At 46.1% G+C, this 17,964-nt stretch overlaps 1 protein-coding gene across 1 annotated transcript; it reads right to left on the reverse strand.

The window, feature by feature from the left end:
* Window positions 1-212: 212 nt before the first annotated feature.
* On the reverse strand, window positions 213-5,671 carry LOC119300822 (pyruvate kinase 1, cytosolic). The gene is made up of 16 exons (XM_037577708.1): window positions 5,444-5,671; window positions 5,211-5,307; window positions 5,001-5,098; window positions 4,688-4,843; window positions 4,427-4,504; window positions 4,171-4,302; window positions 3,940-4,020; window positions 3,695-3,766; window positions 3,468-3,557; window positions 2,850-2,994; window positions 2,640-2,728; window positions 2,298-2,393; window positions 2,096-2,163; window positions 1,910-2,009; window positions 1,210-1,269; window positions 213-682 (listed from the first exon to the last, which is right to left on the reverse strand). The coding sequence occupies exons 1-16, from the start codon at window positions 5,510-5,512 to the stop codon at window positions 530-532; spliced, it is 1,584 nt and encodes a 527-aa protein (XP_037433605.1). The 5' UTR covers window positions 5,513-5,671; the 3' UTR covers window positions 213-529.
* Between the last annotated feature and the right edge of the window lie 12,293 nt (window positions 5,672-17,964).

A 17,964-nucleotide genomic window follows, 5' to 3' on the forward strand; every position in this document is an offset into this window, starting at 1 on the left:
ATAATTCTTGCTGACTTTAAATGCATAGTATTTTATCTCCCGTTGCAACGGCATATCTGCTAGTCAAACTCAATTGACATTGTCATGAATAAACATCGCCAGAAAGGAAAACTTCCTGGCGGCAAAAAGAAATAAAGAACAATTTTTTGAGTCTCTATATACCAATCCGCAAAGAAAAATATACCAGAATTCTCCAACTGACAGTCATAAGATGATAAGAACATCCTAAAACCTCAGGATCACACCCAAATCTGTAAATGGGAACATAGGCTTAGCGACAACAATAAGGGTCACAAAGTTTTGATATCATTATTCCATCAGATCATTTACTCGCTACACTGCAGTAAAATCTGAGGACATATCCATAATAACTAGCGTAGGTTTCAGAATGATAACCGCGGATCCTATGATGACACCATAGGAAAAACTGCTCGTTTTGCAAAACTATAGATAGAATTATACATAGCCACCAAGCAACGTTTTGGCCTAGTCAAAAATCTGGCAAGCCCTGAGCAAAGGCTAATTTTGCCTAGTCGTCTAGCTCAATGATCTTCACGACAGAGGAATCTCCCACTTTCTGGCACACGACGACACGGTCATGCGACTTGATCACACCAGATGCTTTGCCGTGGTCAAGAGCAACCTTCAACACTGATTCATTTGTAGTGCTAGTAGATTCAGCCTGCAGGGCAGAGAAACAATGTCAGTACAAATCACCAGCCAGACCGAGCATGTTCCTAGTTGGGTCCAAATCAAGGAATTCTAGCTACCAAATAATTCAAGGTGGATGCAAGATGAAAGACCTCCAAACATCAGCATCACTGGTGCACACCAGCTTATAAGCTCACGTATTGCGTTTACAGTACAGAAGAGTCAACAAACCAGCATACCACCAGTCAAGTTCGAAAGTGAACTGCAGTCTAGCGTTACCGTAATAGCTAATTTGTTAAGAGTAAGGATTAATAAGTTAACTGGCCTAGTGTATGTAAAGCATTCAGTTTTCAAATATTTGGAATATGCACCAACGCCAACTGACATTATGTTCCCTTTTACGTCCATTCCCTTTTACGTCCAGAACAAGGGCGCGTTCATATTCATAGGTAGTTCCTATTTTCATATTATTATAAAAAATTGAGAAGAACAACCAAAGAATGGTTTGCAAAATATATGCTTATATTAATGTATCCAACCAAAGGCAGGTTAACTCACCGGATGACGTGGATCAGCAAGCATGGGAAAGAGGCCTCTAACTATGAGTGATTGTCTTGCCTGCAGGAAGATAATGCAACAAATATGAGCCAAACACAGAGGTTTACTGTTTCTTATCAGAGAAAATTATATGGTAGTATACATGTTAATTAGTGAGTCTAGCTGAACATGCTGTTCCTCATTAGGGAAAATTCTACAGAACATGTTAATTAGCAGTCTAGTTATACTCCCAATTTTTCGTTCTGTTAGGCACAAAAGTATTTTCAGATAATCGATTTGACCATGACAAAGCCTGTTTCAAATACAATTTTTGATTGTATACTTCAGCATAATACATATTTCATTGGTCAAACAGATGATCTAGAAATACATAAACTGAAACGGAGGTAGTAGAAATTATGCACCATGTAAAAATAAAGGACCAATACACACAGCAATCTTCTGCCAAGAGAAAATAAGGATCTAGAAACGAAGTGCCCTTTTCTAGCATTACATGGCAAATACTTATATATAGTTCCTCTGTATTGAGTTGCACAATTGCGCAAGGTTCAATGTTAGATTTGTCATTAACAAAAACTATAGCCTAAAGTTATCTTTCTAAGGTTGAAGAACAGCATGCTAGTTCTGAATCATTACCTAGATATAGCACATACAGAAGAAGGTAGCAAAAAGGTTACAAGGAAAAAGGCTGTAAACATACCTCAAATGCACCTGTGAAGCTCCACTTCAATTGATTTGTTTTCAGACGAGGAATGACAACGGACAGGACAGGCATGGTGGGCCTGTACTTGGCAATTAGCCTGCAGATACCAGATACGACATAATATATGAATCAACTGCCATTAAACTAGAAGCCTGTTAAGAAGAAATACTCTTATCTTTCTACCTTGCAGCCCGTCCAGATGAAGTGAAGCAAATGATGACCGAAGCCTTAACTTTAATAGCAGCCCGCACCTAGCAAATACGTAGCAAATTATTTCAGACTTATAAACCCAAGTGTCACAGACTGATATTAAATCAATGGAAGACAGAAATTGTTCCCCTAACACTAAAAAAGGTTGGAAAATGAAAAGAAACAAAATACGCACTGCAGAGGAAGCAATAGACTCCAAGTGGGTCATGGGTTCTCCCACATATTTCACGGTTCGCTTGAAATACAAATCTTGGTTGAAGACCTTCTCAGCCTGTGAAACAATTCATGAAAATATATCACCAAATATGAAGAGAGAAGGCAGGAAGCAGTGAATTTCCATTAGAGTACCAAAGATATACTTGTTGAGAGCGCATTTAGGGGCTGTTCGGAAGAAAGTATTTATTTGCAACATTTACTATTGAAGTCAGATTTGAACTATAGAAAGGAACTTATCAACAAATGCCCTCCCAAACAGGCCGTGTTTATCAAGAGAACATAGAACTCCAAAGAAAGTCACCTCAGCACAAATTCTGCCCACTGTTGAAATAGTCTCGACTGGATACAACCCACGGAGAGTCTCAGCACCAAGGAGAATGGCATCACTACCTGAACAAAACGATTGTTATTCATGTTACAGCTTGTGTAATTATAGTTTGTTTGGGTGCAGTAATGAGCAGCTGTACAGGATCACCAAAGTATAAGATATCTGCAAGAGGCAAAAACTAACCGTCCAGCACCGCATTTGCCACATCAGTTGCCTCCGCACGAGTAGGCCTTAGGTTGTCCGTCATACTGTCCACAACACGAGTAACAACAGCAGGCTTTCCAGCCATGTTGCACTTGTGCAGAGCAGACTTCTGAAATAAGAACACCTAAAGAACAAACAAAGTAGTACTCAATAGAGACCCTTGATTTTTTTAAAGCAAATCTAACTGAAGCACACAAAATCATCACTAAGCGTCATGCAAATGGGAAAAATACATGTTAATCAAGCAAAAGGCCTTCACAACTGCCAAGGGCATTCACAATACTTGGCTCTGTAATTAAAAAAGAACGAGAGTGGAGCTGTATGTTGATATAGATACAGCTCTTAGCTCGTTTTCCTGTGCAGTGTAACTAATGGTCTGATCCTTTGTGGCTTATCGCCCTATTTGCCTCTTCTTTCCTTTTCTCCACAACTAGGCCACAATGTTGAGATGTAAAAAAGATTCATAAACTAATTAAATGCAATATCATTTAGATATGACCCTTGAGAAACAATGCATTGGGGTGATTGTCTCTAATTTTTCGCTACCTAAAACAACAAGTTAAGAGATAATGCATTGTGAAGGTTGAGATAGCCAACCTTTTCAGGTGGAAGATCAATTCCAAGGTTCCCTCTTGACAGAATGATACCATCCGCTTCCTCCAGGATCTCATCAAAATGGTTCAAGCCCTGCAAGGAATAAGGAGTCAATAGGTGGTAATCATATCGAAGTTGCTCGGGAATGTTAAATGACTATTGTAAGGAGTGAATATGTAGTAACCAAATCAAAGGTGCTCAGGAATGTTGAAAGGATATCTTGAAATTACCTCCACATTCTCAATTTTGGCAAAAATCAGAGTTTGGCTAAGATCACCTAACTTAGAGAGGAACTCCCGTGCCTGTATTGCAGGAAAAATACCATCAATGTTAGGAACATTTTTCCAAAGTATGAAATGCAAACAAACATGTGATACTATTCAACAAAATATAAATACAAAAAAAAATCAATCTGTTGGGAAAGATGGCACTGTGAAGTAGTACACTCTAAATATCCACGCAATGAGTTACTTACTTGCCGCACATCTTCTGCATGCCTTGTATAAGAAAGAGAGAGGAAGTCAATCTTGTTTGGAGCACCCCATTTTTTCATAACCTGGAAGTGGTGCATGCTCATAAAGTTATATAATGGATTACAGCAAGGAGTTCCAGTTTAAAGAAAAAAAACATCTAAAGTCTAGTCGCCAAGTTCTAATAAAGGAGAGAATACAAGGAGCGAGAGATATTCTTGGGAGGAGTTCCTTACATCTTTATCCTCATCAGACAGCGTGGGCATGTCGATATGGATCTGGGAGCAGTGCAATGTGAAGAGTGACCCAGCCAGGGTAGCTGAGTTCTTGATCACGCAAACCACGTCATCCCCTTGAACTTCAGAAACCTACATCAGGCAGTTGAGAGTTTTGGTATCAGGAATTGGTGAACACTAAGAAAGATCATGCAACATGCATATAACACATCAAATATGACAAAACGCTTAATTGTAGCATGTCAAAGATTTCTACCTCCAGCCAAACTGATGTAGTCTCACTGCCCGTGAACAAATATTGCCCAACGAATATTGTGGCTCCGGGCTTCACAGCCTGCAAAGAACAAATGATAGCTCTGATTTTATCCATGCGGAGATACAAGTGGACATCTTAATGCGACAACAAATGACAAACATTATAAAACAGACAAACAACTGTGGATCTGCTTACAGCTACCGTCGCATACAATTAAATACAGACAGCTCAAGATTCGGCGAGATGATAGAAGAGGGTTACCTTGGCGAGTCCAGCGAAGTTGATAGGGAGCAACTTGGAAGAGGCCTCCTGGCCCTGGTGAGGGGTGAGAACAACAGACTCGTTCTCTTCAAGCGAGATTGTGACTTCACTCTTGTTCACCACTTGCAACTCAGGGCCAACAGTGTCGAGCATAACCTGTCCAAAAAAATACCCAATCGTCAAGCTCCACAGAACATATTTCACCTAGCTAACATCAGATCCACTCTGAGTGGCAAGTTTGGGTGTGTGTATGCAAAGTTGATTTCATCACGACTTATGGCCACAAATCAGCGTTGGTTGTGACAGCACTTACAGCACATAGCTTCTTGGTGGCCTTGATGGCGAGCTTGAGGTTCTCGAGTGTCTCCTGGTGGTACGCGGCATCCCCCCACGAGAAATCGAAACGGGCCACTGCAAGAAAAGAAAACACAGAAAATCAATGTTAGATTTAGAAAAGAGAAAAACAATTAATTAAGAGAGAAAGACACTCCGCTGTCGCGGAAGAAGATACGATTATACGAACCAGACATGCCGGCCTTTAGACAGGCGGAGATGGCCTCAACGGACCGGGACTTCGGACCCAGCGTCCCCACAATCTTCGTCATCGCCGGGAAGAAGTTCTGATTTACAAATAAAACATCATTAAGGTTTGATCCAACGCCGATCAGGAGAGTCGAGCGGCCGCAATTAGGGTTTGATCCCCACGCAGATCATCAAATCCGACGGAGAGAGCGTGGGGCGGGGATGGACGCTTACCGGCTTGGATGGCTCGAGGATGGAGACCATCCGGATGGGCTCCTCGAGGAGCAGATTGGTGGAATGCATCTTCGCTGGCTCCTGAGATCAGATCGGCGGCGAGGGGCGACGGCGTCGGGAGGCGGGGGCGCTCGCCCTCTCTTCTTCTTCTTCTTCTTCTTCCCCAAGCAAGGGAGAGAAAAAGGAATGTTCGAGACCTAGTGCGATGCGGTGCGGGATGCTCCTCCTCCTCCCCTCCTTTCCTGTCTTTTTATTAACCCCGCGACCTCGAGCCAGGAGGCGGCATCTGGCTTCCGGTGGGCCGAAGAGGTGGTACAGCGACACGCGGGTTTTGACGGCCGCTGCCTGTTTTTTCTACTGCGATGGGCCGGACACCGGAGCGGGCCGACCCGGACCGGGCGGAAAGAAAGAGCGGGGGCAAAATCATTGACTTTTCGAACAAGTTTTGACTCCTTTCTCATTCTCTTCCGCTGCAGGTCGCGTGGGTGGGACCGTTGTTCTCGTTGTTTGTTTCTTGGAGAACAATGTTTATGACCGTAGATAGCGACCATTTCTTGCGACTTAATATTGCCTCAGGATCCCAAGTTTGTCTTTCCATATCGAGTAAAATATATCAGCATCACTGTAGTTGTCTCGCCATAATTTTACGTAGGGCTCGTACCCCTTGGCCGCTTGGGGTTACTCGTGCCTCCCGGTCGGTGCCGTAGTTTGCCCACCTCGTCTCGTGTCCTTTTAGGGCTACGGAGGCGTGATACATTTCGGCCCTTGTCAATGAGTGGGATTTATTTTTAAAGTTTGTGTACTGCTTAGATAGACGAGGCGATGGTGGCGGTTCTTTAAAGATGAAATAATATTCTCCCCACCTAACACCTTTCTAGATTAGAGGCTAGAGGCCCACTCGTTTGTCATGCAGACTACTCGCTGCCGCTCGACCTGTCTATCTAAAGTAAAGAAGAAGCAAAACACATATTCCTAAAAAGAGACGTGGTGCTCTAGTCGATCCCCTCATCATCGAGGTGTTGCAATGCTATACTTGCGCAAGGAGCACCGAGGGGGGGGGGGCTCATTGAAGACTACATCATTTGGATGTGTTCATGGTGCCCACTGACGAGGATGATACCACTCCATGCATCCTTGGGCGTCTGCTTATCTATGTACCCTTGAAAGACCATCATTCTACTAAGCCTAAAGTGTGACCACCAGTATAAAGATCATATCTATAAGTTTCGTACATGTTTCTTTATCAATACACAATCTCTACTATTAAAAGGGTGTTGGTAGTTTCGCCTCACCTCCTCCCTTAGGTTTTTCCTCCTCACACCCTCCTCTGCCTCTTTGATTTTCTGTTGCTTTTTTAGTCTCAACCAATGCACACAGAATTAAAGCAACATAAATAGAATAACTTTTCCAAAAACCATGTCCTGCATTAACTCAATAAAATCAAATCAAATCTCAACAAAATCATAAGTTTTCTTGCCTTTCCATATCCATACCCAAATCAAATCGAATCTTATCAGAATCTCAACTAATCAAATTTTGGCTTGTCTTTCGCTATCCATACTCAAATCAAATTAAATCTTACCAAAATATAGAATATGATGGATGTAAGGTATTTGTCGGACAATATTGATGTTGAACCGCAAGAATATGTATGTGTTGGAAATATGCCCTAGAGGCAATAATAAAATGATTATTATATTTCCTTGCTCATGATAATTGTCTATTATTCATGCTATAATTGTATTATCCAGAAATCGTAATACATGTGTGAATACATAGACCACAACACGTCCCTAGTGAGCCTTTAGTTGACTAGCTCGTTGATCAAAGGATAGTCATGGTTTCCTGACTATGGACATTAGATGTCATTGATAACGGGATCACATCATTAGGAGAATGATGTGATGGACAAGGCCCAATCCTAAGCTTAGCTCAAAGATCGTGTAGTTCGTTTGCTGTAGCTTTTCTGAATGCCAAGTATCATTTCTTTACACCATGAGATTGTGCAACTCCCGGATACCGTAGGAGTGCCTTGGGTGTGCCAAACGTCACAACGTAACTGGGTGACTATAAAGGTACATTACAGGTATCTCCAAAAGTGTCTGTTGGGTTGGCACGAATCGAGACTGGGATTTGTCACTCCGTATGACGGAGAGGTATCTCTGGGCCCACTCGGTAATGCATCATCATAATGAGCTCAATGTGACCAAGGGGTTGGTCACGGGATCATGCATTACGGTACGAGTAAAGTGACTTGCCGGTAACGAGATTGAACAAGGTATTGGGATACCGACGATTGAGTCTCGGGCAAGTAACGTACCGATTGACAAAGGGAATTGAATACGGGATTGATTAAGTCCTCGACATCGTGGTTCATCCGATGAGATCATCGAGGAGCATGTGGGAGCCAACATGGGTATCCAGATCCCGCTGTTGGTCATTGACCGGAGAGGCGTCTCGGTCATGTCTGCGTGTCTCCCGAACCCGTAGGGTCTACACACTTAAGGTTCGGTGACGCTAGGGTTGTAGAGATATTAGTATGCAGTAACCCGAAAGTTGTTCGGAGTCCCGGATGAGACCCCGGACGTCACGAGGAGTTCCGGAATGGTCCAGAGGTAAAGATTTATATATAGGAAGTCCAGTTTCGGCCAGCGGAAAGGTTTCGGGGGTTACCGGTATTGTACCGGGACCACCGGAAGGGTCCCGGGGGTCCACCGGATGGGGCCACCTATCCCGGAGGGCCCCATGGGCTAAAGTGGCGTGGGAACCAGCCCCTGATGGGCTGGTGCGCCCCACCCAAGGGCCCAAGGCGCCTAGGGTTGGAAACCCTAGGGGGTCGTTGCCCCCCGAGGGGGCATGCGCCCCCCTGGTTGGAAACCCTAAGGGGGCCGTTGCCCCCAGGGCCCCCCCCCTTTAGATGGGATCTCCAAGGGGGCATGCGCCCCCCTAGCCCCTATATATAGTGGAAGGGAGGGAGGGCAGCCGCACCTTTGCTCTTGGCGCCTCCCTCTCCCTCTGTAACACCTCTCCTCCCCGCTTGTGCTTGGCGAAGCCCTGCCGGGATCCTGCTGCATCCACCACCACGCCGTCGTGCTGCTGGATCTTCATCAACCTCTCCTTCCCCCTTGCTGGATCAAGAAGGAGGAGACGTCTTCCCAACCGTACGTGTGTTGAACGCGGAGGTGCTGTCCGTTCGGCACTTGGTCATCGGTGATTTCGATCACGGCGAGTACGACTCCATCATCCCCGATCACTTGAACGCTTCCGCTCGCGATCTACAAGGTATGTAGATGCACTCCTATTCCCCTCGTTGCTAGAATACTCCATAGATTGATCTTGGTGATGCGTAGAAAATTTTTAATTTCTGCTACGATCCCCAACAGTGGCATCATGAGTTAGGTCTATGCGTAGTTACTATGCACGAGTAGAACACAAAGTAGTTGTGGGCGTCGATATTGTCAATTTGCTTGCCGTTACTAGTCTTATATTGATTCGGCGGCATCGTGGGATGAAGCGGCCCGGACCAACCTTACACGTACGCTTACGTGAGACCGGTTCCACCGACTGACATGCACTAGTTGCATAAGGTGACTGGCGGGTGTCTGTCTCTCCCACTTTAGTCGGATCGGATTCGATGAACAGGGTCCTTATGAAGGGTAAATAGAAATTGGCAATTCACGTTGTGGTTTTGGCGTAGGTAAGAAACGTTCTTGCTAGAAACCTATAGCAGCCACGTAAAAACTTGCAACAACAATTAGAGGACGTCTAACTTGTTTTTGCAGCAAGTGTTTTGTGATGTGATATGGCCAAAGGTTGTGATGAATGATGAATGATATATGTGATGTATGAGATTGATCATGTTCTTGTAATAGGAATCACGACTTGCATGTTGATGAGTATGACAACCGGCAGGAGCCATAGGAGTTGTCTTTATTTATTTATGACCTGTGTGTCAACATAAACGTCATGTAGTTACTTTACTTTATTGCTAAAGCGTTAGCCATAGTAGTAGAAGTAATAGATGACGAGACAACTTCAAGAAGACACGATGATGGAGATCATGGTGTCATGCCGATGACAACGATGATCATGGAGCCCCGAAGATGGAGATCAAAGGAGCAAATTATATTGGCCATATCATGTCACTATTTGATTGCATGTGATGTTTATCATGTTTTTACATCTTATTTGCTTAGAACGACGGTAGCTTAAATAAGATGATCCCTCGTAATAATTTCAAGAAAGTGTCCCCCCTAACTGTGCACCGTTGCGAAGGTTTGTTGTTTCGAAGCACTACGTGATGATCGGGTGTGATAGATTCTAACGTTCGAATACAACAAGTGTAAGACAGATTTACACACGCAATACACTTAGGTTGACTTGACGAGCCTAGCATGTACAAACATGGCCTCGGAACACAGAAGACCGAAAGGTCGAGCATGAGTCGTATAGAAGATACGATCAACATGAAGATGTTCACCGATGTTGACTAGTCCGTCTCACGTGATGATCGGACACGGCCTAGTTAACTCGGATCATGTTATACTTAGATGACTGGAGGGATGTCTATCTGAGTGGGAGTTCATTTAATAATTTGATTAGATGAACTTAATTATCATGAACTTAGTCTAAAATCTTTACAATATGTCTTGTAGACCAAATGGCCCACGTTGTCCTCAACTTCAACGCGTTCCTAGAGAAAACCAAGCTGAAAGACGATGGCAGCAACTATACGGACTGGGTCCGGAACCTGAGGATCATCCTCATAGCTGCCAAGAAAGATTATGTCCTAGAAGCACCGCTAGGTGACGCACCCGTCCCACAAAACCAAGACATTATGAACGCTTGGCAGACACGTACTGATGATTACTCCCTCGTTCAGTGCGGCATGCTTTACAGATTAGAACCGGGGCTCCAAAAGCGTTTTGAGACACGGAGCATATGAAATGTTCGAAGAGCTGAAAATGGTTTTTCAAGCTCATGCCCGGGTCGAGAGATATGAAGTATCTGACAAGTTCTTCAGCTGTAAGATGGAGGAAAATAGTTCTGTCAGCGAGCACATACTCAAAATGTCTGGGTTGCATAACTGCTTGACTCAGCTGGGAGTTAATCTCCCGGATGACGCGGTCATTGACAGAATCCTTCAGTCGCTTCCACCGAGCTACAAGAGCTTTGTGATGAACTTCAATATGCAGGGGATGGAAAAGACCATTCCTGAAGTATTTGCAATGCTGAAATCAGCAGAGGTAGAAGTCAAAAAGGAACATCAAATGTTGATGGTGAATAAAACCACTAAGTTCAAGAAAGGCAAGGGTAAGAAGAACTTCAAGAAGGACGGCAAGGGAGTTGCCGCGCCTGGTAAGCAAGCTGCCGGGAAGAAGCCAAAGAATGGACCCAAGCCCGAGACTGAGTGTTTTTATTGCAAGGGAAGTGGTCACTGGAAGCGGAACTGCCCCAAATACTTAGCGGACAAGAAGGCCGGCATCACGAAAGGTATATGTGATATACATGTAATTGATGTGTACCTTACCAGTACTCGTAGTAGCTCCTGGGTATTTGATACCGGTGCCGTTGCTCACATTTGTAACTCAAAGCAGGAGCTGCGGAATAAGCGGAGACTGGCGAAGGACGAGGCGACGATGCGCGTCGGGAATGGTTCCAAGGTCGATGTGATCGCCGTCGGCACGCTACCTCTACATTTACCTACGGGATTAGTTTTAGACCTCAATAATTGTTATTTAGTGCCAGCTTTGAGCATGAACATTGTATCAGGATCTCGTTTAATTTGAGATGGCTACTCATTTAAATCCGAGAATAATGGTTGTTCTATTTATATGAGAGATATGTTTTATGGTCATGCTCCGATGGTGAATGGTTTATTCTTAATGAATCTCGAGCGTAATGCTACACATATTCATAGTGTGAATACCAAAAGATGTAAGGTTGATAATGATAGTCCCACATACTTGTGGCACTGCCGCCTTGGTCACATAGGTGTCAAACGCATGAAGAAGCTCCATGCAGATGGACTTTTAGAGTCTCTTGATTACGAATCATTTGACACGTGCGAACCATGCCTCATGGGTAAAATGACCAAGACTCCGTTCTCAGGAACAATGGAGCGAGCAACCAACTTATTGGAAATCATACATACTGATGTGTGCGGTCCAATGAGTGTTGAGGCTCGCGGTGGCTATCGTTATGTTCTCACCCTCACTGATGACTTGAGTAGATATGGGTATGTCTACTTAATGAAACACAAGTCTGAGACATTTGAAAAGTTCAAGGAATTTCAGAGTGAGGTTGAGAATCAACGTGACAGAAAAATCAAGTTCTTGCGATCAGATCGTGGGGGAGAATACTTGAGTCACGAATTTGGCACACACTTAAGAAAATGTGGAATAGTTTCACAACTAACGCCGCCTGGAACACCTCAGCGTAATGGTGTGTTCGAACGTCGTAATTGCACTCTATTAGATATGGTGCGATCTATGATGTCTCTTACCGATTTACCGCTATCATTTTGGGGCTATGCTTTAGAGACTACCGCATTCACTTTAAATAGGGCTCCATCGAAATCCGTTGAGACGATACTGTATGAATTATGGTTTGGGAAGAAACCTAAGCTGTCATTTCTAAAAGTTTGGGGATGTGATGCTTATGTCAAGAAACTTCAACCTGAAAAGCTCGAACCCAAGTCGGAAAAATGCGTCTTCATAGGATACCCTAAGGAAACCATTGGGTATACCTTCTACCTCAGATCCGAAGGCAAGATCTTCGTTGCCAAGAATGGATCCTTTCTAGAGAAGGAGTTTCTCTCGAAAGAAGTAAGTGGGAGGAAAGTAGAGCTTGATGAAGTACTGCCTCTTGAAGCAGAGAGTAGCGCAGCTCAGGAAAATGTTCCTGTGGTGCCTGCACCGATTAGAGAGGAAGTTAATGATGATGATCAAGATACTTCGGATCAAGCTCCTACTGAACTTCGTAGGTCCACAAGGACACGTTCCGCACCAGAGTGGTACGGCAACCCTGTCTTGGAAATCATGTTGTTAGACAACGGTGAACCTTCGAACTATGAAGAAGCGATGGCGGGCCCAGATTCCGACAAATGGCTAGAAGCCATGAAATCTGAGATAGAATCCATGTATGAAAACAAAGTATGGACTTTGACTGACTTGCTCGAAGATCGGCGAGCCATAGAAAATAAATGGATCTTTAAGAAGAAGACAGACGCAGATGGTAATGTGACCATCTATAAGGCTCGACTTGTTGCTAAGGGTTATCGACAAGTTCAAGGGGTTGACTACGATGAGACTTTCTCACCCGTAGCGAAGCTGAAGTCCGTCCGAGTCATGTTAGCAATTGCCGCATTCTATGATTATGAGATATGGCAAATGGACGTTAAAACGGCATTCCTTAACGGCTTTCTTAAGGAAGAATTGTATATGATGCAGCCGGAAGGTTTTGTCGATCCTAAGAATGCTAACAAGGTGTGCAAGCTCCAATGCTCAATCTATGGGCTGGTGCAAGCATCTCGGAGTTGGAACATTTGCTTTGATGAGATGATCAAAGCGTTTGGGTTTACGCAGACTTATGGAGAAGCCTGCGTTTACAAGAAAGTGAGTGGGAGCTCTGTAGCATTTCTCATATTATATGTGGATGACATACTGTTGATGGGAAATGATATAGAATTCTTGGAAAGCATAAAGGCCTATTTGAACAAGTGTTTTTCAATGAAGGACCTTGGAGAAGCTGCTTATATATTAGGCATCAAGATCTATAGAGATAGATCGAGACGGCTCATCGGTCTTTCACAAAGTACGTACCTTGACAAGATATTGAAGAAGTTCAATATGGATCAGTCCAAGAAGGGGTTCTTGCCTGTATTGCAAGGTGTGCGATTGAGCACGGCTCAATGCCCGACCACGGCAGAAGATATAGAAGAGATGAGTGTCATCCCCTATGCCTCAGCCATAGGGTCTATTATGTATGCCATGCTGTGTACCAGACCTGATGTAAACCTTGCCGTAAATTTGGTAGGTAGGTACCAAAGTAATCCCGGCAAGGAACACTAGACAGCGGTCAAAAACATCCTGAAGTACCTGAAAAGGACCAAGGATATGTTTCTCGTTTATGGAGGTGGCGAAGAGCTCGTCGTAAAGGGTTACGTCGATGCTAGCTTCGACACATATCTGAATGACTCTAAGTCACAAACCGGATACATGTATATTTTGAATGGTGGGGCAGTAAGCTGGTGCAGTTACAAGCAAAGCGTCGTGGCGGGATCTACATGTGAAGCAGAATACATGGCAGCCTCGGAGGCAGCACAAGAAGCAATCTGGGTGAAGGAGTTCATCACCGACCTAGGAGTCATACCCGATGCGTCGGGGCCGATGACTCTCTTCTGTGACAACACTGGAGCTAAACCCGGGCATGGGCAGCCCGGCCCGACGACCCAGCCCGAGCCCGGCCCGAAAAACCCGGGCCGAGCCGGGCCGGGCTTGACGTTCGGGCCGGGCTCGGGCCTAGTTTTGCAGCCCGGAAGATAGTTCGGGCCGGGCTCGGGCTTCATTTTTTATGTATTTCGGGCCGGGCTTTCGGGCTTCGGGCCGGGCTTGCACGTGCGTACACTAAAAAACAGCGTTCGGGCCGGGCTTTCGGGCTTCGGGCTTGACTTCGGGCCGGGCTCGGGCTTGAAAACAGGGAGTATTTCGGGCTTCGGGCCGGGCTCGGGCTTGGAAAATGAAGGTCGGGCTTTTATAAGCCCGGCCCAAAACCCGGCCCGGCCCGACGTTTGCCCGGGTTTAACTGGAGCTATTGCCCTTGCCAAGGAGCCCAGGTTTCATAGGAAGACCAGGCATATCAAGCGTCGCTTCAACTCCATTCGTGAAAGTGTTCAAAATGGAGACATAGAAATTTGTAAAGTACATACGGACCTGAATGTAGCAGATCCGTTGACTAAACCTCTCCCTAGAGCAAAACATGATCAACACCAGAATTCCATGGGTGTTCAATTCATCACAATGTAACTAGATGATTGACTCTAGTGCAAGTGGGAGACTGTTGGAAATATGCCCTAGAGGCAATAATAAAATGATTATTATATTTCCTTGTTCATGATAATTGTCTATTATTCATGCTATAATTGTATTATCCGGAAATCGTAATACATGTGTGAATACATAGACCACAACACGTCCCTAGTGAGCCTCTAGTTGACTAGCTCGTTGATCAAAGGATAGTCATGGTTTCCTGACTATGGACATTAGATGTCATTGATAACGGGATCACATCATTAGGAGAATGATGTGATGGAGAAGACCCAATCCTAAGCTTAGCTCAAAGATCGTGTAGTTCGTTTGCTGTAACTTTTCTGAATGTCAAGTATCATTTCCTTAGACCATGAGATTGTGCAACTCCCGGATACCATAGGAGTGCCTTGGGTGTGCCAAACGTCACAACGTAACTGGGTGACTATAAAGGTACATTACAGGTATCTCCGAAAGTGTCTGTTGGGTTGGCACAAATCGAGACTGGGATTTGTCACTCCGTATGACGGAGAGGTATCTCTGGGCCCACTCGGTAATGCATCATCATAATGAGCTCAATGTGACCAAGGGGTTGGTCACGAGATCATGCATTACGGTACGAGTAAAGTGACTTGCCGGTAACGATATTGAACAAGGTATTGGGATACCGACGATCGAGTCTCGGGCAAGTAACGTACCGATTGACAAAGGGAATTGAATACGGGATTGATTAAGTCCTCGACATCGTGGTTCATCCGATGAGATCATCGAGGAGCATGTGGGAGCCAACATGGGTATCCAGATCCCGCTGTTGGTTATTGACCGGAGAGGCGTCTCGGTCATGTCTGCGTGTCTCCCGAACCCATAGGGTCTACACACTTAAGGTTCGATGACGCTAGGGTTGTAGAGATATTAGTATGCAGTAACCCGAAAGTTGTTCAGAGTCCCGGATGAGATCCTGGACGTCACGAGGAGTTCCGGAATGGTCCGGAGGTAAAGATTTATATATAGGAAGTCCAGTTTCGGCCAGCGGGAAGGTTTAGGGGGTTACCGGTATTGTACCGGGACCACCGGAAGGGTCCCGGGGGTCCACCGGATGGGGCCACCTATCCCGGAGGGCCCCATGGGATGAAGTGGCGTGGGAACCAGCCCCTGATGGGCTGGTGCGCCCCACCCAAGGGCCCAAGGCGCCTAGGGTTGGAAACCCTAGGGGGTCGTTGCCCCCCGAGGGGGCATGCGCCCCCCTGGTTGGAAACCCTAAGGGGGTTGTTGCCCCCAGGCCCCCCCCCCCTTTAGATGGGATCTCCAAGGGGGCATGCGCCCCCCTAGCCCCTATATATAGTGGAAGGGAGGGAGGGCAGCCGCACCTTTGCTCTTGGCGCCTCCCTCTCCCTCTGTAACACCTCTCCTCCCCGCTTGTGCTTGGCGAAGCCCTGCCGGGATCCTGCTGCATCCACCACCACACCGTCGTGCTGCTGGATCTTCATCAACCTCTCCTTCCCCCTTGCTGGATCAAGAAGGAGGAGACGTCTTCCCAATCGTACGTGTGTTGAACGCGGAGGTGCTGTCCGTTCGGCACTTGGTCATCGGTGATTTGGATCACGGCGAGTACGACTCCATCATCCCCGTTCACTTGAACGCTTCCGCTCGTGATCTACAAGGGTATGTAGATGCACTCCTATTCCCCTCGTTGCTAGAATACTCCATAGATTGATCTTGGTGATGCGTAGAATTTTTTTAATTTCTGCTACGATCCCCAACAGTATGCCTAGATAGTCATGTGTCAGCGATCAAGGGGAGCGCCAAGTCGCAGTTCAAACAGAAGGACGGCCCAAGCGGCAACTTCGCTTGCCAGCTCGGCTCACTGGACCGGAATGGGCCTAAACTGGCCTTGTGTACTTATACAGCAGAGCTATAGGAAATCGGTGATGGTTGGTAGACGACTAGTATCGTGTGTGTGTGTGTGTGGCTTGTGAAAGAGGAACTCCTCCTTCCTCCCATCATCCATGTAATTCGAATTCGTCATGAATGGAGCTCGATTCATGACCTAGCCCTTACAATTTGGTATCAGAGCCTCTCCTAGTCCCGGATCTCCCTAGCCACCACAACCATACCAGGCTCATTGAGTAGAAGCCATGGAGGGAATTTCACCGAAAACCAAGGCGATCTATGAGCTCCCATGTGCCGATTCCAGCACCACCTTCACCAAGAGCTCGGCTGAGCGCAACGAGGAGATGGTCACTGCCCTCGCCAAGCTCGACAGCAAGTTGGACGAGCTCTCGAGCTGAATCGGTGACGTCAAGCTCGCCATCGGAGTCGACCTCGACGAGCTCCGCAGCGAAATTGGAGCGTATCTGGGCCACATTTCGTCTCCTACAACGCCTTCATCACCGAGGGCACCATCTTCATCCACTAAGGGTGTGGCAACAAGCAGCGGATCTGGAGGTTTTGATGGTCTCCGCAGCGAGCAAGAGCATCGTAATTCAAGGCCAAAATATGTGCCTCCTCCAGCATGAGGTATGTAGTCGAATCTGAACTCATCTCATCAGTTGATTCCGGCACTTGAAATTGTTCGGCCCTATCCACCTGATGCTATGGGGTATGGCCCTCGGATCGAGCTTCCACGTTTTGATGGCTCCAATCCCAAGTTGTGATAGATGCGTTGTGAGGATTATTTCAGGTTTAGGAGCACACCACCGAACCAATGGATATCATCTGCTTCAGCTCAGTTCGAGGGCACAGCAACGCACTGGCTAGAGTTAGTTCAGCGTTGGGCTCCTCAAGCCAGTTGGTCTGAATTATGTGATCTTCTACAGTCCGGGTTCGGTAGGAACATGCACCAGAATCTCTTGCGCCAAATGTTTAACATTCGGCAGAGTAGTTCAATGGAAGAATATGTTGAGCTTTTCTCTGGACTATATGATCAACTTGATGGAAATATGCCCAAGAGGCAATAATAAAGTTGTTATTATTATATTTCCTTATTGATGCGGAGCATCCCAAGGTCATCCCCATGGACCACCTACGTCCCCTACGACACCACCTGGACCAATGACAAGAGCCCGAGCGAAGGCTATCGAAGATAAGGTGAACTCACTCCTCTCCGAACTACCACTTTCCATGCATGAGAATTGGCTACTACCTCAAGTGGAAACCCTATGTGTGATCAGGTGCTTGGAGGAAGGCCACGGACCAAGTACACTCAACGGACAAGACGGTGAGGACGCCAAGTTCATGGGACAAGAAGAAGAACTACTCGAAGTCCCCAGGATCCGGACGTCCGGCCCTCTCCGGACGACCGACACTTCCACACCCGAGCCAAAACTACGGACTTCCGACGCCCCACGAACGACCGACGCCCCATATGTCCGACCCCGCCCGGATGTCCGACCGAAGACCACTCGAGCCAAATCTACGGACGTCTGACAGGCACCGGACGTCTAGACCCTCGCGAGCCTCCGGACGACCGGTGACTCCCGGACGTCTGGCGCCTGT

Source organism: Triticum dicoccoides, chromosome 5A (genome assembly GCF_002162155.2).
Source record: "Triticum dicoccoides isolate Atlit2015 ecotype Zavitan chromosome 5A, WEW_v2.0, whole genome shotgun sequence".
Lineage (NCBI taxonomy): Eukaryota > Viridiplantae > Streptophyta > Magnoliopsida > Poales > Poaceae > Triticum > Triticum dicoccoides.